The 27,330-nt window shown below is 42.2% G+C and overlaps 1 protein-coding gene across 1 annotated transcript in view; it reads left to right on the top strand.

Annotated features, from left to right (window-relative positions):
* lrch1 (leucine-rich repeats and calponin homology (CH) domain containing 1) overlaps positions 1-27,330 on the top strand; it is a 77,031-nt gene that overhangs the window by 15,940 nt on the left and 33,761 nt on the right. Inside the window, 3 exon segments of the mRNA XM_051075060.1 lie at positions 13,793-13,937; positions 22,140-22,266; positions 23,758-23,863. Of these exon segments, the coding sequence (XP_050931017.1) occupies positions 13,793-13,937; positions 22,140-22,266; positions 23,758-23,863 (378 nt within the window).

Here is a 27,330-nt window from a genome sequence, read left to right as displayed (position 1 = left end):
GTGTGTGGGAGACATGATGATTACAAAGGGAAAAAATGTGAGATGGTGAAATGAGTTCCTGCACAAAGTGAAGCATAATTTTCAGGTTAATGTGTGTTTGATGGACGTTCATTACTGGACAGGATCCTGGCAGGATGTCAGCGATCTCCTGGTGACGCCACTGTAATCACTGTCCCCCTGTCACCATTCAAAATGTGAGCTTTACCTAAAGAATGAGTCACTACTGGCTAACAGGCCCCAGTCTCTGACTCGCCTGTCAGCAGTTGAGTTGCATTGTGGGTAATGTAGGCAATCTCTGGCTGTGGACCCACACATACAAACATCCTCAGCACTGCTAATATCAGAAACTCCACAATATTATTATGTTTGACGTATACGTTTGGTTTCATCTGTTGTTTGAAGCTGTACAAACAGGGTGTGATGTCATGATTGGCAGCTACAACCGACTCAGGACTGGTCGGGTGAGGGTATGGGCGGGGGTTTGATGCCGCGGTTCCACCAGCACGAGATGGCAGCGCTCGTATCTGGGATATTCAGATATTATACAGCAGGAGGAAGTGGAGATGTGTCGTCCATCCTTTATAGACTTTACCCTTTAAATACCACTCTACAGCTGAAGCCTTTCAGTGTCATCCTCTCTTAAAGAGATCATCTCGCCTCCGCTAACCTACATACTGTGTGTGTGTGTGTGTGTGTGTGTGTGTGTGAAGTGTGTTTTCAGGCTGCTGCTCTGTCAGAGTTGGTAATTTGCAAACCTGCACCCACAGTCATTTTAGTCCACTTTCCAGGCATTAAAACGACTAGATGGAGGAGGATCGTATGACTGCTGCATCCACTTAATTAGCCAACATTGTGGAGCCAAGTACTGTCGTTTTGTGTGTGTGTGTGTGTGTGTGTGTGTGTGTGTGTGTGGAGATGATAAAGAAGCAGACTGATCTCCCTGGGTGTTCTTGTCTCGTCCTACTTTTCCTTCCAAGGAGGCAGGAAAGTGGGACGAGCGACGAAGCAGCAGGAGGACCAAACATTGTTCTCGGCTGTGTCATGAGTAAATTATGGGACAACAAAACAAACACACAGATTGTTTCCTCTGTGTTTGTTTTGTCCAAAAAGGGAATTAAACCCTCAGCTGCAGCTGTGTCAGGATGTTGTTCCACACACGGGGCTTCGCTGTTCTCCGAGCGAGGCAGAGTTGGTGAGTTGGTGGTGGGTGGATGTTCAACTTGAACTACTCGCTCTCTTGTTATGTAACACTCAGCTCACGTCAGTTGTTCTGGAGAACAAAACATAGAGATTCAGAGACAAATGGAGCGAAGGAAACCGGATGAGGAGGAGAGAGCGTCTGAGAGGGAGGAGGGGGGAGAGGACGAGTTAAATCTAATTCTGATTTGCTTTTGATTTATCCTATTTTCCCCACCACAAACACAGATACAGACTGTAGACATCTGTCTCCACTTAAAGGGACATGAAGAGTATTTTTCTGTTTGTCTGAGACAAAAAGAACCAATATTTTACACTTACACAATTTTACAACAATCATGCTTTCAGTGTTAGCTTTGGGTTTTGTATTGTTTGTTTACAGTGGTGCCATTAAAAGTATGCTGCTGTTTACAGTGCAGCTGTGGAGGTGGAAAACATTAAAACCTGATGATTCTCAGGCAGGTCCTGGAGTTTCCTGGAGTAGCGAGCATCTTTTGTCTGTGGTTTCTAAGCTGGATATCAGAGGTAATGACGTCCTCTGTCAGTTTGTGTCACACTGAATCTAAAAGTATAGGCATCATGTCTGTGTGTTCAGATTTGACTGAGTTATGACTCCGAGGAGGAGAACAGCTCTCTGTGCAGATCGGTGCGTAGCTGTAGATAAAGTGTGAACCAAACCTTTGGATGGACAGACTGGTCTTTGGTCACTGTCAAATGTAGCAGAGAAGCAAAGTGGACCTGAGGTCATTTTCTGAGGTCAAATAAATCTCCTTCTGGTGGACGAGGAATGTTTTAGTAGCACAGGAAAACAGTTAGGGGTGTGTGTGTGTGTGTGTTTCCTCCCATAAACAGACCTTATAAAGCAAATCTGCTGTTTTTATATGTGTTGTTCTTTTTGTGAATGTGTGTGTGTGTGTGTGTGTGTATGTGTGTGTGAGGTTGCGGCAGATGGACTTGGGTCGAGAAATAGGTCATGTAGAATTCTTGTGGGAGGACCAGCCATTCCTGCACTCTCTCTCTCTCTCACACACACACACACACACACACACACACACACACACACACACACTCAGTGCATCTATGTTTAGAACTGGAAACACTTGGACGAACTGCAAATGTGCATTTTTTTGCCCCAAGATAAACATGAAACACACACACACACACACACACACACACACACACTCACACACACTCTTGCCCACACATATTTGCGCAGCAGCTGATGCATCACACACATGCATGTCTGCACAGACATGTGACTCTGCATCCATGCAGAAAGTCTCACATGGTCGTCATGGTGACTTCAGCTCGTCCATTCACCTCTCTCTCTCTCTCTCGTCCATCCTGTGTCTTCTCTCTGTCCTTTGTTTCTTGTAATGTAGCTGACTAAGCAAACATAACCATTCTCTCCAGAAAATTACAGTGTGCTAATTACACATTATATTTATGTAGACTTATTTTTCTCAGGGTTCTTTAGTTGTTTTTCCTGGTAAACTTAATACAAACACGCAGGATGTATTGGAATAGAAGAGCATGCAGTTGTTATGCTGTAGCTGCTGCTGTGGTGATGTAGTCACTGTATGATGTGTCACACGCAGCAGTTTAACCAGGAGACATATGGAAGTTGTTATTGGTCGACAGTGGACAGAGGAGGAGCAGTTAATCACAATGTCTTATATTATACAGTTACTCTGAATGTCAGTGCAAAGCTTCCACACACAGTCCAATATTCAGTGGAAAAATATTATGGAAAATATACTGGAAAGTTTCTAAGAGTTTAATGTAAAAGAAAGATGGATAGATAGATTTATAGATAGATAGATAGATAGATTTATAGATGGATAGATAGATTTATAGATAGATAGATAGATAGATAGATAGATAGATAGATTTATAGATAGATAGATTTATAGATAGATAGATAGATAGATAGATAGATTTATAGATGGATAGATAGATTTATAGATAGATAGATAGATAGATAGATAGATAGATAGATAGATAGATAGATAGATTTATAGATGGATAGATAGATTTATAGATAGATAGATAGATAGATAGATAGATAGATAGATTTATAGATGGATAGATAGATTTATAGATAGATTTATAGATAGATAGATGGATTTATAGATAGATAGATAGATGGATTTATAGATAGATAGATAGATGGATTTATAGATGGATAAACAGCAGCAGTGTCAGTACAGTTGTAGTTGTGTCATGGTGTCATATCAGCATCTACTGCAACAAAGCAGGTTATCACATCATCATCACCATCATCACCACCATCATCACCATCATCACCATCATCATCATCATCATCATCATCATCACCATCACCACCATCATCACCATCACCACCATCATCATCATCATCACCATCATCATCACCATTATCACCATCATCATCATCATCATCACCATTCATCACCATCATCATCACCATCATCATCATCACCATCATCATCATCATCATCACCATCATCATCATCATCACCATCATCATCATCATCACCATCATCATCATCATCCATCATCATCATCATCACCATCATCATCATCATCACCATCATCATCATCATCATCACCATCATCATCATCATCATCACCATCATCATCATCATCACCATCATCATCACCATCATCATCATCATCATCACCATCATCATCATCATCACCATCATCATCATCATCACCATCATCATCACCATCATCATCATCATCACCATCATCACCATCATCATCACCATCATCACCATCATCATCACCATCATCATCATCATCACCATCATCACCATCATCATCACCATCATCATCATCATCATCATCATCATCATCATCACCATCACCATCATCATCATCATCATCATCACCATCACCATCATCATCATCATCACCATCATCACCATCATCATCACCATCACCATCATCATCACCATCATCATCATCATCACCATCATCACCATCACCATCACCACCATCACCATCATCATCATCATCACCATCACCACCATCATCATCACCATCACCATCATCACCATCATCATCACCATCATCATCATCACCATCATCACCATCATCATCATCACCATCATCACCATCATCATCACCATCATCATCATCATCACCATCATCACCATCACCATCACCATCATCACCATCATCACCATCACCATCATCCATCCATCATCATCCATCATCACCATCACCATCACCATCCATCATCATCACCATCACCATCATCACCATCATCATCACCATCACCATCATCACCATCAGCACAAAGTGTGAGGTGGGGTGTTTTTAGTCCTGGCAGCACCTTCAGTATCCTGGACTGACTCCACCCGTCTGAGAGCCGGCTGTTTCCTTTGTAGTCAGCAAGTGGGGAGGACACTGCCAAGAACAGCCCTCCCTCCACACACACACACACACACACACACACACACACACAGTGTAGTTCTGCTCAGTCAGTCTCTAGTTTTCATTATAAAACGGCCTTTAACTGGTCAAAGTCTCATGTTTCTGTTTTGTGTACATCAGCTTTGTTTTTCCTGAGTGAGGTGTGATTTACAGTCACTACTGTGGTGAAGTATCAGAGTGCTTCTTTCTGTTGTGCTTTTAAGCACACTCAGCTTTATTACTGATGCCTCACCTTCATTACACACATCACAGTGTCTTTGCACGTCACAGAAGCTGGCGTCTTGTCCAGAGCTGAGTTCTGAAATGGTATCTCTCTGCCGGGGCTGCTGACAGCGCTGTCAGCAGGACACCGGAGCTGAGCGTGTTGGAGCGGCCAACAGAAACAAGGCGCGCCGCTGCTCTGCCTCGTGCTGCCCCTCGTCTCCATCTCTACCTGGGACTCAGTCCTTTTCAGCTGGAAGGTTTACAACCTGTGGTCTGTTGCTCCTGCTCTGCTCTGTGTGTGAACTGTGAGGCAGCACAGGTAGAGTGGTGTTTCATTTGTGTGTGTGTCTGGAAGCTTACACATGTGAATACTTATGTTTCTGTGTGTGTGTGTGTGTGTGTGAAGCAGTAACCACAGAGCCACTGCAGTGTTTCACTCAGGCTCTTGCTCAGCTGTATAATCCCTGACTCTTCATTTCCTCTCCTTATTATTCTCTCTGTTTTCTCTCTCACCCCTCCTCCCTCTCTCTTCTCTGGGGGTTTTCTGCAGATCTTCATGTGTGTAGTTTTTGACTCCCATGATGATGATGATGATGATGATGATGATGAAGGTGAACCAAAGCAATAAAGTTGAACACTTTTTTTCCCCAATTAAACTCTGTTAATTGTCCAGTTTGGTAGTTGTTGCTCATTTGGTTTTGTGCTACTCTGTGTGTGTGTGTGTGTGTGTGTGTGTGTGTGTGTCTGTCTGTCTGTCTGTGTGTCTGTGTGTGTGTGTGTGTGTGTGTGTGTGTCTGTGTGTCTGTGTGTGTGTGTGTGTGTGTGTCTGTCTGTCTGTCTGTGTGTGTGTGTGTGTGTGTGTGTGTGTGTGTGTGTGTGTGTGTGTGGTGTAAAGCCTGTCATTACTGTACTGCAGGGAGGAGTCTTGCCTTTTCCTGCACAACCAGAGGATGCAGCTGCAACACACACACACACACACACACACACACGGGGTATAAACTTACTTTAAGGATCCTCAGGCAGAATCATCAGCACCAGCAAGACTGTGATAATAGCTGAAATCAAAGAGGGAAAAACAGTATAATAAGTCACAGAATAGGTAGCAGGATCAGTGACAGATACACAGAGCACACTTCATTCTGTTTAGAGAATCATACATTCAGCTGATTACAGTGAGACTGCTGAGATGGACGGTGAGTTTAATCCAGGTTTTACCACAGGAGGAACTGTTATCTGAGCTGCTGCTAACGTTAGCTCAGTTTGTTTTTAGGTTCAGACTCCCTCAGTGTTGCTGCTCCAGGAGCTGAATCCTCCTCAGAGGTCTCCTCCTCTCCACAACAAACAGAGCAGCTGATTCAAACCAGGAAAACTCTGAATAAAGCAGCTTCATGTTAAGTTTGTCCAGCGACACTGAAGCAGGACGTCAGTAGCGGCTGTTTGCTCTGCTTGTTTCTCAGATTGTTTAGGATCCAGACGTCTGATGACAGAAATCCAAAGATTCAAGTTTTAAGGTTATAAACAGTAACAGTAAGTTACTTGAAACAGTGAGGAAGTAGTCGTCTGAAAATGTTTTAATGTGCGGGAGGTTTGTGGATGTATCCGAGCTTCCTGGTATCTACCTACTGAATGAAGACCGCTTCATCTTTATTGATTAATGTTGGTTTAAAAACCAGCGTGTAGACTCAGTACTGAGAACAGCACAGTGTAATAATAATGCAGCACTTTATAACATGCAGTTACAAAGTGGATAAAATACACACATTACAAATGTAAGAGTAATGAGAGTGAAGTGTGGGATACACTCTCTGAATAGTGCTTGGTGGTATCAGGTGTCATTATGTGTGGGGTCAGTGTTTGGCTGCTACCTGTCTGTGTGTGAATGCACACTGTTGGTGCTGCGACAGACCTTTTGTTTTATATCAGTTATGTCTCAGAGTAGTAGAAGCAGACTGAGTTAATTGACATTTTCGAGGTGTTGTTCAAACACTCCACAGTCCTTAGGTTTTTCCACCAGGATGTAGTGATGTAAAGAAACAAATGAACTGGTTTTATTCTGTCTGTGTTTGACCACATCTGAGTCGGACATTAATCCTGATGGTCCTGCTCACATGTTGACTCGTCCTTCACACTGATGAAATTAAACATGGACCTCATCGTCCTTTATTTCTTGCTCACTTCCTCCCTCCCTGTGGTGCTCGTTGTGGTGCTGTAGTGTTGTTAGGCGACAGAGCTCTGTGTTAATCAGTGGGCAGGAAACATTCTTGTGTCTCAGCTGCTCGGCCTCCACATTCCTGCTGTGTCTCAGTGTTTGTACAGTACAAGTCTTTGTACCACAGTCTGCGGTCACATCACTGCTCACATGTCGTCTTCATACACTTCAGTAACTCATTTCTAACCACTGTAAACTCACACCTCCATTACTCCTGCTGTTATAGAAACAGTTTAACCATCTTATCTTCCTCACAGACAGGCTGTGATCGGATCAGGCTTCACTTTTCATCTGCATTGTTTGATTCAGAGCCACAGAGGTCACGAGGTGAACACGTGTGAGTGGTGTAGATCGAGCAGTTGGCGTGGAAATAGGTGTCACAGACCTGTCGTACAGCGAACACCACAAACACTGTATGTCCTGTTTCCTGTCCGATGCTCAGATGCCTCACACATATCAAACAGCTCGTCTCGTGATTTGTTTTTTGAACAGATATTTTTCTGGTCTAAATCAGCACTGAAAAACATGTTAATGCCCATAAAATGAAGCAGAAAAACACCTGTACTAATTAGGGATGTGCACAATTAGTCAGCTGAACGATTAAATGTTGCAGCTCTCACTAGTGTACAAGTCGTTTAAACTAATCAATAATATTTTATTAATGTACAAGGCTGGGCGACAGTTGTTTCTCAGATGTTACGCAGCCCCTGCAGATGACAGCCCCTCTCCCCCTGCACTGATGGAGGGTGTAAACAAGACATGTAGACAGAAACATCTTGTATAAACAGCACAGTCAGACAGGATACTGATCTAGAAAATGAAAATAGGGTTGTAGGATGTGTTAGAACAAACATAAACACATTTAAGCTGCAAAGTAAGAGGGCTGCTGGTGCTAGCTCTGCTAACGTTAGCCCAGTGTTTCCCCGTCATTAGACTGCAGCCCACCACAGTCTAATTTGTCCTGCCAGTTTCATAATGAACTAATTTACACTTCTCATAATAACAAACTAAGGTAGTGCACAGGGCATTGATTCTGTTTATTCCCATTTAATCTGTTGGGAAATTAGTTGCTAGTGCTAATAACAGTCACCTCACTGCTGTTCTCAGTGTCTTTTTATCACTAATTGTTTCTAGCTGCTTCCACTTTGCCTTGTTTTTCGACCGTTGTAGAAGCACTGACGATGAAATTCAACACTTCCCACCAGGAGTTAGAGGGATTATACTGTTTGTGCTGCTGAAAGGCTTTTAATGTGAAATGTCTCTGCAGGAAGTGACAGGACAATAATACAACAGGAAGTGAAAAACGACAAAAGGAAAACAAGGAAATGTTTATTACACAACATGAGCAAAGCTGATATTAATGGGTAGACCTGTTATTTGTCTGACCTCTGTTTGGGCAATAATAATGTTTTGGAGCTATAGTTCCCATGATGCTTTGCTGATGTAGAGTGTTGCCATGGATTCAGTCAGTTATGCTGTGGGCAGTCATTAACTCTCAGTGTTGAGTGAAGAAGAGTCCTGCCTGTGTTTTTCTTCTCTTTGCTCTTCTAGAGGTCAAAGGTCACACCTTGACAACTCACTGACCCACCTCATGACACCTAATGAGATCACTTCCTGTTTCCTAAGAGATGGAGAGTGTTGTTATTAACACAGGAAGCTCCACGCCTGCATCACAGGGTGTGGTGTGTGTGTTTGTATTTACTGTAGATTAACGTCTCCTACATACTGAACACTTAGACAAAGAACTGAGACCCAACATTAAAAAGCAGCAGAGAACAGCAGGACCTCAGGTCTGTAACTCACAGGAGGAATAGTGAGCAGTGGTGTGAGAAAATAATAGTTTGCTGCAGCCTTAAAAAAGATGCGTTTTCAGTGTGAATGTAGCCTGAGGACCTGAGCTCTGAGGACGTACACAACACTGTGCAGTAATGCAGTGTCTGCAGCAGCTCTCAGTCGTCTACAGCACAGGCTGAAAACCTGGAGAAGCCGTTCACTGCCGGGTTTGCTTGTTTATCTCTGCTGCCGTCTGACGCTGCAAGTTGAAACAAGTTAACTGAAGAGAATTTGGCTTTAAACTCCCACACTCACTCAGCTGCTGTCCTCTGAAACATGTCAGAGCTTTGAGAGTTTAGAGGTGAATTACAGAGGAGGTTAGAGGAGCTGGTTGGTTGGTTTGAATCTCTCACAGACGTTTTCATTATGTGACTCGGTGTGGTCTGATTGTAAAGTATTAACGTATCAGTTCATTGTACAGTCTGAGGGTCCAGTTGGTGTGTTTCCAGGTGTTGCTGTTGAAAAAATATGTATTACCTTGAATGAACTGTGAGTTATTGTGAATGATTCCAGCTCCAGCATTCCAGCATGCAGGAACAGCTGTGGGTATTGTGAGCATATTGATGTTTTGATGGAGAACTGAAGAGAACATTTGTGCAAAAATAACATTCACAAGAAACATTACACAACAATTGGACAATGGTTCGTTTTGTGCAGTTGCAGCAAAGACAAACCAAAGAACACAAAACCATAAAACTGTCAGTGCAGCAGGTTTGAATGGCATCTCTGTGTATCGATATCATCTATATAATCACTTACTGCTTCTTAAACATCAGTGAGTGGATGCATCCTTCAGTAAGAAAAAGTGAGAGCGACTTGTTTCTGTCGGCTGCTCTGATGCTCTCAGCTGCAGCGTCAGCAGAGACGCTGCACGCTGCGATGGGATTTCATAACTGAGCTTCAACTTTTACTTTCTCTGACATGTGATGTCGATGTGATGTTAGTTGAAAGTTATACCACTGGATTTTCTGATTGTCAGTACAGTAGGACTCAGGTGTAGCCTTGTTTTTTAGCACGATTGATGATGTATTGTCAAAGATTGGAAAGGGACACAAAACTGTATATTAAGCTTTTGCTGTGAGTGTTGTCTCACTCATTCACACTCGATCAGACACACACACAGGCTGCTGTGTGTGTGTCTGATCCCTCCCTGCTCAGCTGTTAGAGCAGCCTGCATCTCCTCACCTGTGTTAACCTTTTGCCTTTTCAGTCTTCGTTAAACATGTCATAAAATCTACTGTAATGCTCCTTCATCTATGGCAGATAATGTACTGTAGATAAAGTACATTGAGTCAGTCTATGGTAACATCAGCTTACCCTCAGATATCATGATCAGCAGCAGATTAATGTATTAAAATGAGCAGAACATTCTTCAGTGCATCAGGCCTGAAGTCGACTGCAGCTGGTTCTGATTTATTATTGTGGTTAAGACATTTACTTACACATACCAGTCTATCTGGCCATGCTGATGTGTCTGTCAGACAGTGGTAGTAGTAGTAGCAGAGTGTGTGTGTGTGTGTGTGTGTGTGTCTCATGGTGTAAATGACCTAGGGCCTGTATCATCACTTGTGTCACCTCACATGACATCATGTGCAGACACACTCAAATGTAACCGGACAGATGTGTGTCTGTGAGATTGATGTGCCCTTAATGCCTCACTCTGTGTGTGTGTGTGTGTGTGTCTGATGTTCCACACACTGTTTTGCAGGACCAGTGTTTTTCATTAAGGTCACTGCAGTGTTCACCACGTTACGATTTCCAGCGTATTATTTTAGAGGGTAAAGTGACGTGATGATGCTGGAAGTGGTCTCACACACACACACACACACACACACACACACTGCCAGTAATAGCAGTGCGTTTGCAGCCAATAGTTGAGTCAGACTGCTGCTGTTTGCTCGGAGGATGAAAGCGGGGCTGACTGGCTCTTTGTTTCTCAACCCCACAGTTTTAAATAGCACTTCCTGTGACTACGTGACCCATGATGCAACGCTGCCTGTGCTGTTGATGCTCAGATGCAGTCTGAGATTGAGCGTCCATGTTTCACTGCAGTTAGTACGGTCAGGTTTGTGTGGGGCTCAGTGAGCTCACAGCTCGTGTACAGATTAGTTCTGAAACAGTCTGTCTGACGCTGTGGATCAGACACACAAAGATATTTGAAGACGTCTCTTTGGTCTCTGGAGCCAATCCCAGTTTGTAAACTGCAGCTTAAATTAATAGAGAGCTGCACGAATGAGTCTTAAAACCAGGAAGTCAGTTAGCATGTTAGCATCTTAGCACTTCCTGTTCCCTCGTCCCAGAGTCAGTGTGTTTCTGGTTAAATGTGTGAAATAAGGTCTGTGGTTTTAACACAAGCTCAAGACATTTTCAGGTTTTATTCTCCGACATAAAATGGGTCAGTAAATCCTCCACTCCTGATGTTTGAAGCTTTTACATGTCTTAAAAAAGGCGGTTGCTAACGAGTGTCTAAATGAGACTACAGAGGTTGTCGGGGACGTTAACATGAAAACCCATCTACTCACCAGTCCACCTTTACAGCCTCGTTGTGTTTCTACTCACGCTCTTTCAAACTCTCACTAACTTTCTAAGAAGAAAGGCTTTTGTAGAAGAGCTCAGAGCTAAATGAAATGACCAGTTGGAAGCTTAGTGGTGGAGACGTTGACGTCATGTGACCGTGGTGTAGTTGGTTTATAGCCTAACATTAGCTTCTTCCTTCAAACATCAGAACAGTGGTGTTCATCTGTGAAGATGATCTGATCAACTAAACCTGAAGGATCAGAAACTTTAGCTGCTCACTGTTTATTTTCTGGAATAATCCAAAACACAATGAAAAAATCTAGGGATGCACTGATACCAGTATCAGGTATTGGGTCCGATACCCTGTTCCTGTAGTCGTACTAGTAGAAGTGTTCCGATACCACAGCCCAATACCACTTTACGGCAGCGTGACGTTCAGTTTGGTGGTCAGGTGCTAAGTGAGAGCACGGAGTCGGCGGTGTGGAGGTATTTCAAAGTGGATGATGGTGACTAAAGTAAAGCAGACTGCAAATTATGCTCTGATAAAACGTCTAAAAAACCAACACGACGCCGAGTTCAAAGCGTTTGCTAATAATGGCAAACAGCAACAACCACTTTGCAGCAAACTCTGGAGAAGAGGGAGAGGATGTTAAGAGACAACCCGCAAAGAGTCGTCCTGCATCCTAAACAGTTTAGGGGTTCACACACCAGCCAAGCCATCGCAGGTGTGTTTGATGACATGCTTCAGACATGGAGGGTCCCTAAAAGTTCTGTTCATGTTGTGCTACGTGGTAATGCGAAAAACGTGATCAAAGCCATGAGTGACGCTGGACTCCCGAGCCTGCCGTGTGTGGCACACACCCTCCAGCTGGCTGTTAATGAGGGGCTTTTAGCACAGAGGAGCGTGGCTGATGCTGTGGCAGTCAGACGGAAAATAGTTGGACATTTTAAACATTCCGCCTTAGCCTACTCCTGCCTTGAAGATATTCTGTTTGTTAAAAAAAGATGCAGTTGAATGCTGCAGTGTAATGACTTTAATAAATACTTGTATCGGTACTCGGTATTGGTACTCAGATCCAAGTATCGGTATGGTATCGGTTTGAAAAACGCTTTCTCACAAACAAAGTTAGCATAACTCTACAGGGTTGCTACATTATCTGAGGGAGTCCAGTGTTTCTGTGAGATTATCAGTAAAAGATGTTTGAAAGTGTTGTTTTTATCTTAACCTGGTCAGTTTCCCTCTGCTGCCAGTATTTGTACTAAGACAGATAAACACATCCTGGACCTGTCTCTGCACTGAGGACACAGATCAAACTGATATCCCTGCTCTCATCTGGATCTAGATATTCCAGCAGATGAGAGTTTTTCAGTCTTGCTCCTCAGTGTGTAACAGCTTTAAGACTGTGGTCTTGATGAGATGCAGTGTCAGAGTCACTCCACAGTGCAGGCTGGTTATAGGTAGTTTCAGACTGATGCAGCTCCTCGTGTTTCCTCATGACTCTGGATCAACAACAGGACAGAGAATCACAACATGACGTGTGTTTTCCTGGTGCTTCTAATGGTACAGAGTGAATCTAAACACTGAATATCAACACACAGCTTTTCCCTGACTGTCGCCTCCAGAGGAAATGAACTCTTGTTCTGCTCTCGCTCCATTAACGACACAAGATGTGTTTTCAAGAGTCTTGAGTTCAGCCTCGACAGAACAATGTGGAATAATTGGCCCTGACATTTCTCGGCCTTATTTGGCTGCTGCTGATAACTCCGGTTGATACTGTTGTTGCCGAGCTACAGCAGGATGTGACGTCATCAGTCCTGGCCTTGAGCGTCTGACCTCTGCTCCTCTGACAAACACTGAGTCTGACCACGAGTCATACTGAGGTGCATACATTTGATTAGGTAGAGCTAAAGCTGAAGCCACAGCAGCAGTGTTTGTTTTAGAAAAGTGTCGCCTCCTCTTCATGATCATGTTGGAGGATGTAGTTTTTGTTGCTGTTGGACTGTACTGCTTTATACTGACGGATGTCTCTGTTATTGTGTCAGGGCTGAGTCAAACACAACACAAACTGAACATTAGAAAGGAGGATTTATTACAGGGCGGTTGAACAAACTGCTGACTCTGTATGTGTCTGTCCTTCTCTGGTATGAAAAGGTTTCATGTGTCACTTAATTTAATTAACCTGCGTGTCTTTGAAAGAAGACACGCATCATCAAAATAAAAGAAACAAATCTGGCAGCTCACCCTCTGCTGTTTGAGTTGCTTTTGAATGAATTTGATCAGGTAATTGGTTTGAAATCAGTGGCGCTTCAGTTTTAGAGACAGACCTAGTACACAGAGCTGGACCTACAGAACATGATTTCATCTGCTGGATTTCTTCACTCTTCATTTCCTCTGCTTCCTCTCTGCAGACCTGTCGAAGAACCGGCTGACCGACGTCCCCTCAGAGGTCTGCCACCTGGTCGCCTTGGAAACACTAAACCTGTATCACAACTGCATCAGGACCATCCCAGACAGCATCATCACCCTGCAGTCGCTCACCTCCTTAAACCTCAGGTACACACACACACACACACACACACACACACACACACAGTGTCACTGCTGTTGAACAGTGTTGGTGTGGTTTCACTCTGTCTTGAAGCAGCAGTGCTGTGAGTCCAGCTCCTTCATGATCTCTGGAACAGTGACTGATGGCAGGAAGCTTTGTTTACCTGAGTAATCTGCTGTCCTGTGGTGAGTTCACTGAAGACACATCTCTGTTGAATCAGACTTTGTTCATGAGCTGCAAAAGCTTGTTAAAGCATCTTAAAGCATCCACAGAAACAGCAGAATAATTCTAATCCTCATTCAGGCTGATAACAGACCGAGCTCTCCACTCACTGATGCTGCATCGTGACCGTTCACCTCTGTTTCAACCTCTGAAACACTAACTGTTGCTCTCACGCATGTAAACATGAATATTGATTTAACATGTTTTTTTAATGTGAAGATTTACTGTTGTTCTTTGCGTTTTGGATTTGTGATTTCACAAAACTTTCACTTTAGACGCTGGGAGGTGGAGTCTTCATAGACTCATAGATTAGGTAACACAGGCCTATTATTTCCTAATAGTTTCTTGTAAGTTGCCTGGAAAGAACCACAGGTCATTCAGTGTTAAATCAGATAAAGTTGTTGCTACACCATCTCAGATTTTGTCTGTGTCTTGGATGGGTCCCATATTTCTGTTCAAATCCTGTGTTTTCATAGTTACATTACATTACAGCGTTATTCCTGTCCTCACCGAACTCTGGAGGGTGAAGACAAACATGAACCATTTAAAGTTTGCTCTGCAGCCTGTTGATTTGAAACCAGAGCGATGTTGAAGGTGTTATAAATCATATGATATCAATCATGATTTTTTCTTCAAATACAGTCTTTTATTAATTTAGCACCAAAATCTGAGGATTCTGCCACTGATGGACATGAAGATATTAAGAATAAAACCAGGTCATTTTCATTGGACTGAAATGGTCTGTGGTGTGACTGTAGGAACATGAAAACATCTGTTTGTTCATTGACTGCATGTGTTTGTTTGTAGACACTAGTGATAGACCGATATGATTTTTTTCAGGGCCGATACTGATACCGATTATTAATAGTCAAGGAGGCCGATAACCGATATTTGGAGCCGATATTCATTTGCAGTAAAAGTGAAAATATTGGCGTCAAAACTTTGAATAATACAAACTCCAACACTTTGTTTAAATGCCTTTAAACATATGTTTACTAAACAGCTTTTCAGATTTGTAACATGTTAAAGGTTTTTTTTTATCTTAGACAATAGACATCTTTGTTTTAAAATTCTAACAGAAAGTGCAGGGAGCTCCCAGGCTCAGCAGCAGGTCTTAGAAAGTTAAATGAAATTTTAAATAAATAAATAAACAGCTTCCTGAAGGTTTATAAAGTAAATAAAACAAAGTTCAATTAAATTTTCACAGAAATGTGAGTCTCAAATCAATTAGTAGTCCCAGCTGAGCAGCACCAGATTGATCAGTGTGTGAGAGCACTGTGCATGCACAGCTTTCACTGCTGATTGGCTGTTACCTGTCCCGTGGCTCTGTGTGTAACCAATCAGATGGTGCTGTGGGCAGGACAATGCTGGAGACAGTAGTGACTGCAGACAAGAGAGGCACGGCTGCATCAGAGCCAAAATAACCCAGGTTTAAATTGATCTGTTATCGGCCGTCAGATTAAAAAAAACAGCCGATGCCGATATGCGTCAAAATGCTGAATATCTGCACCGATAATCGATCTGTCCCTAGTAGACACATTTCACATCTTGCATGTGCAGCTCACCTGCTGTCCCATAGCCTTAATATATTAACCAACTGATCGACTCTCTGACCTGTGATCAGCACCAGATGATGTGGCTCTCTCCAGGAAACTTTAGGAAACCAGTGAAGTCAGGTCGTCCACGTTGTTGTAGCTATAAAATGTGTACTTCAGTGTGTACCTCCAGTCTCTGAACGCAGCCTCTGACTGAATCAGAGTGACAAAGCAAAAATAATGGTGCTCTGTGTGACTCACTGCAGGTGTGTGTCCTCTTTTCACCACTGCTGTGTTGTTGGTGGAGGTCATGGCTGTGTATGTGTGTGTGTGTGATGCTGCAGAGTGAACAGCAGAGTGTCACACACAGCTGGTGCTGACCTTCACACACACACTGCACCGTACTGTGTCAGGCTGTGTTTAAAGGTCAAGGTGTTCCCTGCTGTCTCCACTCTGTCATCTCTGTGACTTTCTGCTTCAGTTTGTCCAGAGCTCATCATCATGGTGTCTCAGTAACACCTGCAGGGAACTTCATTTAACACAAGTATTCACTTGAGCTTTTTTCTTAAGAGTTCACACACTGAGCTGGCAGGTGGAGGAAAACCACCACCAGGAGGTGACTCTACAGTTTCTACTCAGACCAGTTTTTAAAGAACAAAATAAAAACTGCTTCACTTCTGATTCTGCCACGTTATATAATGATAATGATAATGATACGATAATGATAAACTTTATTACAGTTACAGTTAAGTTACAGTTACAAATAGATTTTCCAGTTCCATTCCAGGAATTTGTTAAAGTTGGAAACTTTCCATGGGAATGAAGTGTTACTTCAGTTTCTCCCCTGCACAGATCATTTATGGAGGGGGGACCATGGGGAATATTAGATTATTTTATTTAACATTCAAGTTTATTTAAGTTCTTCTCACAAATAAATAAAAGAAAAAATGTCATTTTTAAAAGCGTGTCTGCTTCTGACAAAACAACATGTATTAATTCTGTAATTCAGTTAATTCCCATGGAAAGTTTCTGGAAAGTTTCCATCCCTTTGCAACCCTAGTTACAAAGAGAAGTGATTAATTGTTGAGGTGAGTGATTAAAGTCAAATGCTGAATATTCTCTGGTCTCAGTTTCACACAGAACAATTCTCTGGTTCCAGCTTCTTTATCTGCTTTTCTCTGCTTTATATTAAAACTGAAAATCTTTTAGTTGGACTGAGAAAATTAAACATCTGAGGGACATTATGTTGTTTATTTTCTCACATTTTTTAATTCGTTAATTAGAGAGCTAATCAAGAAATGAACAAATGAACAGAACCTAATTAACCCAGGTTAACCTTCATATGTAAAACTTCACCAAGCCGGACTGAAAACAATATTTGGTCTGAAAATAAACTAAAAGAATCAGTAAAACGTCTGGAAAATGGATATAAATAGCAGAGGTTGACAGGTCTCTGATTTCTTCTCATGAAGAAGAAAAAGAAGAAAATCAGTTTCTTCAACCATCATGTTTTTCTCTTTAATGTATCAGATGTTTTCCTCTCTGCTGCTCAATCTCACACCTGCAGTCACCTGATAAAGAGTCAGCTGTGATTGATCTGATACACACTGACAGCAGCATGAACACACACACTGATGTGTTTCCAGTCACGGGGCTGTCAGTGAGTACATTAGTAATTTAATGAATGATTAGTTTGATTAGGCAGGGGAACAGTTTAAATGCATGAAGCACATGATCACAAAAGACTGTGTGTGTGTGTGTGTGATATTCCTAAACACTGCAGACAGCCAATCTTTATATCTCGCCACAGAAACAAAGGATAATCACATTTGGATTTTAAGCTTTAACACACACACACACACACACTCCATCCTGTCAGAACAGGAAGAAGGCTCTGCCTTCCTCTCAGTGTTATTTTTAGTGTCTTTAAAGTCAAACAGCTCAGTGTCTCATCTGAAGCAGAGAAGTTTGATCTCTGCTCGATCATTATGATTCATTTTAGTTGTGTTCAAATCATTTCACGTGTATACATATTCATCAGCACTTCTCTCACAACACAAGCAGGTTGTTGTTAGGGCTGTAAATAGAGATCCATTTTGATTTGGTTTTTGCCTGTTGGAAAGAACACATGCATATGTTTGTTCAAGCTGAAGAGTCAGACGATCACCAACAGGATTCATCCCCTGGAAACCATGAATATTATATATACACACGATTGTCCACATGCTGGACAGAGAGGACAGATGTCTGAGAGAGGAGTGAAGAGGCCGTCTATGTCCATCTGGAACGACCATTGTTAACCAGAGGTGGTGGCCTACGACACCAGCTATCAGCCACCTACAACACAGTCCTGAGATCCTGAAACCCCCATTCACCTCGACCTGATGTCAGGGTGGGTCAACAACTGTCAGGACCACCTCCAAGAGGTTAAATACCTGTGACTGTCCTACCAGTCTGCAGAGCTGAGGAAGCCTCTCTGATGAGAGATGAACCGTCTTGAAGAACCCTAGAAGAAGTCCAGTTACCTTCGACTCTAAGACTACCATGACCTGGACGACTGAGAACCTACACAGACGTGACTAGAAATGCCAGAAGCAGAATATCACACAAAAATGAAATCAAACAGACGCGTGAAGAGAGGAAGCCATCAGATCTGTGTGGAGCGATGAAGACACTGGAACCTTCCTCACATGAACACATGAATCATGTTTTCCATCCTCTGAGCTTGGACTGGAGCTTTTTTAATGACCCCATCCAGTAATTAACATTTTCTTTAGCCTGTTTTCTTGGAATTATATTCAAATCTAAGCAAAATTTGGATGGAAACATCATGAATGACGTTGCTAAACACCTTTTCTGGTCAAAGTTCGTAGCTAACTCTGAGATACATTTGAAAAGCTTCCTGGGAAACGTAGGAAATGCATAACAAAGCAAGAGGACTGTGTGATTAGAGTAGGAGAGATCATGTGAATTCCAGCAGAAAGAAAAAGAAAACTAAGCTGTTAAGAAAACATGAATATGAAAAAAAGATTTTAACTTTAAGTTAAGTTGTTGAGTTGTTGCTGCTCGTAGCACACACACAGTTTACAGGGAGGACTCATACTTGTTGAATCTCTGAAGCTTCTCCAACATAAAAGAATTAAAGTGTAATATTACTTTTTCCATTGTCTGTCTGTGTGTGTGTGTGTGTGTGTGTGTGTGTGTGTGTGTGTGCGTGAGAGAGAGAGGGAGAGAGGGAGAACAGCTGGATAAACTCACATATATTTCCTGAGTGTTATTTTCAGAGCTGAGTCACAGGGAGTTTCACAGTCTTGTGGTAGAAGTGTGTGTTTGTGTGTTGTGCGTCACACGTGAGGCTGTGTGTGTGTTTTCCTGGTCAGAGATTAAAGACTGTGTGGTGTTTCTCAGTCAGACTTATTCATGCGACCACAGACATAAAGAGGTGACATTAAAGAGACTTTTCACCCAAGAAGAACTGTCTGGACACGGATCAATAAACTGATGTGAACTTATCATCGAGCTTTTAGTGAAGATAAAAAGTGAGACTGTAATCACAGTCAGGAGTGCAGACCAACAAAGAAGCCAGGGTGGATACATCCAGAGACGTTCTGAGGGAGGAGACAAAGCACTGAGAGGATCTTGGATAGATTAGTCCATAACACCAAAGATGGAGGTTCTCTGACACGTGTCCCGCCCCCTCCCCTGAAAGCCAATCGTGTTGTTGCACTGACGCCTGAGCACAGTTGAGTTTCACTACAGGTTTAACTGATGGAGGCAGTGGGTGCAAACTGCCTTTAGCATAGAGGAGGAGTGAGGCCTCAGCTGCATTTATTCAAACATCAGACACTAACTCTCACATTTGTCCAACAGCTCTGATTGGACGAGCTGACGTCGCTCTGGACTGAGCCGTAAAAGAGGCTGGAGTCAGGAAACCTTCCACATGCTTAGTAGAAATATAACCTGTGGATATAAGCATGTTAAAACTTAGTTTCAGATTTGACTGGTGATTCTGTACATGTAGTCTTCATGCATATGAAGTTATGGCTCTCTCCCCAGTCATTTAGATAGGAGCTTTTTTAGGTGGGAAATCTGCGCGAGGATGTTGCTAAGATGGCTGCAGAGTGGAGAGACTTTCCCAGAGGGACTTTGATACATCATGGTGGTCAATGAGTGGCTCAGGACAAAGCAGTTGTGACTAACTAAAGAGCTCTCCTAAAGGAGAACTGACATGTGTTAATATTATCATTACTAATAAAGATATTTTACACCCTGCCCTTCTTCTGCCACATGCGGCTGCATTGGTGCAAAGTTCTTACTCAAAGCAGAAGTGCAGCTCTCACAGAGGAAGCATCGAGCGTGAGGTGTTTACATGCAGCTGAGCTGATGAGTTAACAGGAAAAGGCTAACTTTAGTTTAGCTCACAGGCTGCAGACATCTGATGAACTCAGATAAAATATTTGCAACTTTAGTACTGAAAGTAAAAGTTCTTTTTCTTGCAGTCGTACAGCAGAAACTCAACAGACCTTTGACAACACTGACGTCATCACTGAGCCTAGCTGTAGGAGGGCTGCACCATTAATCCTATTAAAAACATCTCTCCACTATCTACAGTGATTTGAAAATGAAAGCTCTTATTAGGGACATCGGCTGCATCAAAACAAGCGCTCCTCCCTTCCCCCTCAACAAATGCTGCGTTAACACCAGGTGATGCAGAGCAGCAGAAAGCAGCTGTGAGGAAAATAAAGGACAGTGTCTCATCGTACTCACTCACAGGTTGTATAAGACAGAGACAGGACACTGAAGTTTTCATGTTCAGTGTCAGAGTCATGAAGCTGTTGCATTCAAGCTAAAAGCAGGAGTGAAAGTTGATGTGTTGTAATAAGCACCCTGACATGAAGCCTCCTGAGACTGCGTCCTCATAGGGGACGCTACATTTTACTTTGTTCTGCATTTCTCTAAACTCAGACCTGTTGTGATCGTTGACACTTTTTTGTGCAGTCTAGTTTCACAACACACTCAAGAGTGTAAAAACAAGATGGTGTCAGTCTGTGCATTCTACAGCTGAGATCAAGATCAAAGTCTCAGAGGAACAAAACCGGATCAGAGTTTCTGTTGAAGCTTGTTTCTTTCTGCTCAGTGACATTTGTTGTTTTCATATGACGACAGGACGTCACCATTCAGACTGAATGTCTCTTCATCAGGTCACTGAGAGACAGACAGAGTGAGAGCTGATGTTAGCAAACGTTAGCAGAGATTCACACAGGCCAACAGCTGAGACTCTGTTCCTACACACTGAATGGACCGTCACAGTTTGGAGTCTGGATGAAAGGAAAATGTTCAGAGTTACAGTGAAATGTTGTTTTATACACTGGTGACTTTATTTTGTTAAGACATCATCACTTCCTGTTCAAAGACATGATTTAGTTTTTAAACTAATCAGGTCCAACTGATCCCAAACAGCAGGAGAAATCAAACCTGCAGGCAAATGCTCAGAGGTTAACTCTAACTCTAACCAATCATCACTCCTCGTGCCTGAACCTCAGGGAGGTGCTTTTCACAGCAGGTGTTCCAGCATCACGCTACATTACACCTGTCCTACATCAGGCACCGTCATATTTGCTGCTCTGGTGACATTTGGTCTCAATCCTAAAACAAAAACCCTGATTTTATCCAGAGTCATGCAGCCCTAAGCAGAAGTCCTGTATCCTGAGCCCACCCACAGGATCAGGGTCGAGACTGAGCCAGTTCAGTTTCAGCCACAGCAGCTGTCCAGTTTGAAGCTTGTAGTTTAAGTTGTGCACTGTGCAGCTGTGTTATGTAGTTCAAGATAAAAAAAGATAACAATGAATGTCTTGAAGACACCTTTTTGACATTTGAAGAGTAAAAGCTGAGTCCTGTCTGTCTCCTCTGTTTTAGCTGCAGTGTTCTTTTCTTACAGCTCTCTGTTTCTTTAATATCAAATTTAACATTTTCAGCATAAATATTCAACATACTGGGTGAATGTGTGTGTTTACGTACATGGAGGAAAAAGAACAGTGTTTTTCTCATGGGGCTTTGTGTTGTCTGTAAACCTGCAGCAGTAAAACACTGGAGTGTGAATGTGACATGATTTTACAGAACACATTTACTGTGTCGTGTCTCCACATGTAACTTTAATGCTGCGCTGGAAGATGTGGTGTTAAAATATTCATACAGTCTTTAGATGGGCCTCTGCTCTCTGGTTCTTTTACACTTCTGTCTTTTAAATTCTCATTACTATTACTGTTATTATGATTATATTACTGTTGTCTGGTTTCATTGTTTGTTGTTTAAAGACAACTGATTTTGAACCTGTATCCTGATGACAAGTGGCTTTGTAATTGTTTTCATTGAGCTTCATTTCCTGTATGAATAATGCCTTATAAACAAAGTCACATGACGAATGAGTGTGTGTTTGTGTTTGTGTTACAGTCGTAACCAGCTGGGCTCTCTGCCGGCCTGTCTGTGTGGTTTACCTCTGAGAGTCCTCAACGCCAGCAACAACAAGCTGGTCAGCCTGCCAGAGGCCATCAGACAGCTGCACAGCCTCATGGAGCTGGTAAGACTGTTGATTCTGTGTCACTGTGTGTGTCTGTGTGTGTGTTAGAGCTGTCATATGTCTGTGTTTGTGTACATGTGTGTCACTGGGTGTAAAGATGAATCCATGTTGAAGGTGGAAGTAAACAAATCACAGTGAATCAGCGCAGTAACCAGCGCTCGGTAACTACTTCAAAAGTAACTTGGTATGTTACAAATATTAAATTAAGTAACTACTGAGAGAAGTAACTAGTTAGAGTACTTTCACCACCAGAGTGACAGGCTTCAGCTGAACTCAAAGATGGCCGCTGGTGTTTCTGAGCCTCACCACCAGTGTTGTGGAGCTGTTAGCTTAGCTCGCAGCTGCTGCTTCTAATCTGAAGTAGACCTCCTCACAGCTGACAGACACTTATTAGAGGGTTGCAAAATTCTGTGAAATTTCAAAGTTGGGAATTTTCCATGGGGAATAAAAGGAATATATGGGAATTAATGTGAATATAATGCAAATTTGCTGGTTACACTGTGCATTCCTCCGTCACATTACATCACATTACATTTTGAAAGGGACTTTTCCTTGATGGTCCTTGATGTGAAAGCCCTGCCTGTAAGTGAGGCTGTTTCCTGGGTGAGTTTACCACCACAGTAACAGGCCCTCATGCAGTAAGTTTGCCTATAGTGTGGCTAGTTCTCAATGTTTTCTTGTTTTATACAACTTTAAACCAAAAATCACTTAATTAATTTACAGAAAACAGGCTGAGAATCTGCAGACAAAGACATTAAAACAAAGAAACCACAAAATATTTGCACTGAAAATTGTATTTTTACAACCCAACTTTCACCTTGATCAGTACTAGTGATTTATTTGTACTCTTCATCCTTTGTTAAAGACTTTCCTAAAAAAAAAATCCTATGTGCAGAGAATAACAAGTCTTAAATGTAGCACACATGGTTCAAATTGAATTTTCAAACAGCTTTTCTTGTCACATGTAATGATGCTTAACACCAGATAGGGTTGGACAAGATGCTGATACAGTGTCACCAGTCAGAGATTTAGTAGGAGTGTTTAAACCAAAAAATCTCTCCCTTTAAATGCTGAGTGTATTTGGCTGTTACAGGACTGGATTAACAGGTTTTCTACATTAAAGTGGTGAAGTTTCTTGTTTTGTCACCAGGTTAGCCAACAACAGACTAACCTCCCCAATGGTAGATATTGATGTCCCAACATGAAGTGACATACACTGTTAACAGACGTTTATATTCTTATTCACCCCTGCTCCGAATCAGGAAATATTGTTCTGTTAATGACAGCTTCCGTTACGTAACACTCTCATTCTCCTGTGAAGCCCAAAGCAATCAAGGAACATGAATCTTGTATTTAATCAGGCTCAGCCAAACTTAATTTTCAAAAGAATCACATGTGAACAAAGGTGTTGCATTGGGCTATAATATAGTGAAATTCAACCTGGAGTTTTAGAAGTTGTGAACAGGAGTTATGTTGTTTTTCCCTCTGCAGGACATCAGCTGCAATGAGATCACGGCTCTTCCTCGTCACATCGGCAGACTCAAAGCTCTGCGAGAACTAAATGTACGCCGAAACCTCCTCTGTGTCCTGCCAGAAGGTGAGTTTCTGAAAGAAATGCATTTTTCTAGGAGTCAAGTTTAGCCCGACTGATTCTGAATGAGTGTGTTATCTGGATGGTTTTAGACAGCACAGACAGTTCTTACCACGTCCCAAAGGTTAGAAAACCTTTTGTTTACCTTGTAATTTAGATCAAACTATCATTTATGTTCTCTTTGGGTAGAATTTAGATCAAACAAACCCTTATAATTTGAGTTTTCTCATGGTCCCACCTTATGTCTGTATCTTCCAGAAGAGGGTTGTGCACTACAAGATGATAATTTTAGGCACTGTTGTTCCTTTTATTGAGTCTTATTGAAAAGTCGAATGTGGTTAGCATCTGATTTGCAATTAAAAGCAGAGATGGAACAGTCCTCTAAATACAAGATGGGGAGGTGCGTTTGCGACCACAGAGTCCTCTGTATACACTGCCACACCCATCCCAGTCCCCAAAAATATATGTAACCCTCAGTGTGACCGAAAAGCGACCTCCAGTTCCCAAAGGTCTGAAATAAAGCAGTGACACACAGATCACTTGCAACCACAAGCCTCTGGAGCTCATCTGTCTGTCTGAGGCTGAGAATGGTGTGACCAGCACACAACCAATAAAACTTAAAGGATAACTCTGGTATTTTTGAACCTGGGATGTATTTGTCCTTGTTTTTTGGGTGTAAATGATTGTCCACTTCAATGGACGTCCACTAAAGTTCTAGTTTTTGTCTCTGACAAGTGTCTGACAACATATTATGATAGGAGACAGAGCTTTTTATTAAAGAGGAAGATCCTTTTAGTTTAACCAGAAACATCACTATATTAGACTCCTACTGACAAAAACAGGGATTTAACCAGGAGCTGCTGGAATACCACTGCCTCCATCTGTTAGTGTGTCTGTGTTACTGTGTGACTCTCAGTGGTGGAAGAAGTAATCAGATACTTTACTGAAGTAAAAAGCTGAAATTATATTTCAGTTCAAAACAGATAGAAAAGCTAAAAGGGATTGAGATGTTTTTAATGTCTGTGACGGAGACAGAAACATAGAAACTGTTTCTTTGTTGTCACCGTTCCAACATGGCGGAGGGTCTTTGATAAACAGACTGGAGCACATGATGTCAGGCCCGCTGATGTCCAATCAGGATGATGAACGACTGCAGACTGTTTCCTGAATGATTCATCCAACGTTCCCCCCTGCGCTTCAACTCCTCCAGTCTGTCTGGATTTATGGCTGTGTTTTCCTACTGTGGCATATGCTTGTCCCTTGCTATTATGAGTATCTCCTGGATGGATTGATGAGCTTTGATCTGGCCGGACAGCTCGATGCCACAGCGACAGGGAGGCTTGGAGCTGGCAGACTGGACGGCAGCCCCAACAAAGGGAGGGGATGTTGTTTTTGATTTAATATTTGTTGATCTTGTGCAGACTGTATTCCAGCACCAGAGAGTCTCTGAGATAAGACCACCGTGACTGTTTTAGTGGTTTTTAAAGGTCGGCCAAGCTCAGGGTGGCGGGAGTCTAATGTTGGAGATTCAGACTCAAATCTGATGATTTTATCTGCAGAGCCGTTGGAAAAAAGTTCCTCAAAGCCAGAAACATCACAGTGGCAGCAAGATGCTTTGGTTACATCAATGATCAAAACAAGTATAACAAAGAGTAAGAGTAATACAGAGCAGCTTCTCTGTCTTCCTTCACTTATTGACATTATTTTATACCTTACCATAGTGAGTTAACAAGTCGTTGGATAAACAGTTAATAGAATTATTGTCACTGTTAGTTTTCCAAATGTAGACTTTACCTTTGTGTCAGAGCTGAGGTTGCATATATTCTCATACTATCATCACAACCAGTATCAGGCTGCTTTCACGCCTGCCTCGTTTGATCCAGAACCTCTGGACTTTTCAGTTTGGTCTCAACCAAAACAGCAGGAGTGAAATGTTCCTCAGAACAAAAATGTGGTTCGACGAAAAGAGGTGGTCAAGGTTCAGATCAAACTGATCCATGGTTCGGTTCATTTCCAGTGAGAAAACACTTCTTTGAATTGGTTCAGATTTTCAGACCTATTACAGGAAGCTGAGACTCGTCAACCATGAAACAAAAGAAGAAGAAAAATAACGGAAAGGAGAAGATAAAATATTTAAATGTAATGGTGCAACAAGAAAATCAAAAGTCAACTTGAAAAACCACATAAAAATGTAGAAACATACAAGAGGATGAAGATTTAAGATGCTCGCCCATCTATAAACCAATCAGAGTATAGAGAGACGAAGCACACGTAGGTGATGACAACAGGAAGTAGGTACATCTTGTATGTTTTAAGCCACAGTAGTGCAGTCAGTCAGTCAGTTGGCTGATTGGTCCCGAACAAAATATGTCAACCATCATCAGATGTACATCAGATTGCAGTACAGAATAGACTACACTCAGATCAGATCCACAAGTGAAGAGATCATTGCTGATGTTTTTCTTCTCGGTTCACATTTAAGTAGCAGTGATGATGATCACAATCATATTTAAAGCAGATCTACAGAGATGCTTTGGCATTCTAGCCAACCTATATCCACCAAGTCCATGAGCCACTTGTGATCCCAGGAAATTAATGCACCGATCCAAAATCTTTCACTCTTTCACTCTTTCATCTGCCAGTAGTCTTTAAAGACATTCTTGGATGGAAAACAGGGTTGGAAAACACTGATGTCTTGTATCTTGAGGGGAACAGTCACATGATGGACCAACACTAGTCCAGAGTCTTTATTTGGACTGGTGCATCTCTGTGTCTCTCTGCCTGATATAATAATAAAGCTGAAGGTTGTAAACATGTTAGCATGCTGATGTTGACTAGTATTCTACTGTGACTTTCTGACAGAGCTCTTTGGGTTAAATTCAGATTTGTCCTCAGTGACTTTGTAGCAGGAGTTGTCATGTTTTTGTATTTAATATAAGCCAGGATATATTTTTGTCCCGTAACCAGAGGAATGCTCTCTGGTGTTGGCCCTCCCTCCATCATGGCCGACATCGTTACCGCCTACAAGTGGTTTTAATCATGAGAGTCTGTCAGGAAGTGTCTGTAATGATTGCTTGGTCAGAATTGATGGGCTCCTCAGTGATGCATCATTGGCGGTCTGCAGGATACGACTGCCTGAATGGTTTCTGTCCACAAACCCACACGTCAGCCTGCTGCTGTTTGTCTTAGTGTTTGTCTGACGAGCTGAGAGTTGAATGTTGAATCACATGAGCACACACACTCACACACATCCAGCAAAGTCAGGTTTATTTATAGTGTTTGGAACAGACAGGAATTACACAGTGTGTTTTTTACATCGAAGGACAAACACAGACACAGATTAAAGGAATACTACACAAGAAATCTATAACCAGCAATTATTTGTTATAATCAGTTGATTGGCCGATAGAGTGGTGCAGGGATGATGTGTTTCTGTAGTCCAGTCCTGAAGTTAGCATCAGCCTGGTTCCTCC

Source organism: Lates calcarifer, linkage group LG1 (genome assembly GCF_001640805.2).
Source record: "Lates calcarifer isolate ASB-BC8 linkage group LG1, TLL_Latcal_v3, whole genome shotgun sequence".
Taxonomy (NCBI): Eukaryota; Metazoa; Chordata; class Actinopteri; family Centropomidae; genus Lates; species Lates calcarifer.
This window is presented reverse-complemented; position numbering and strand designations above follow the sequence as displayed.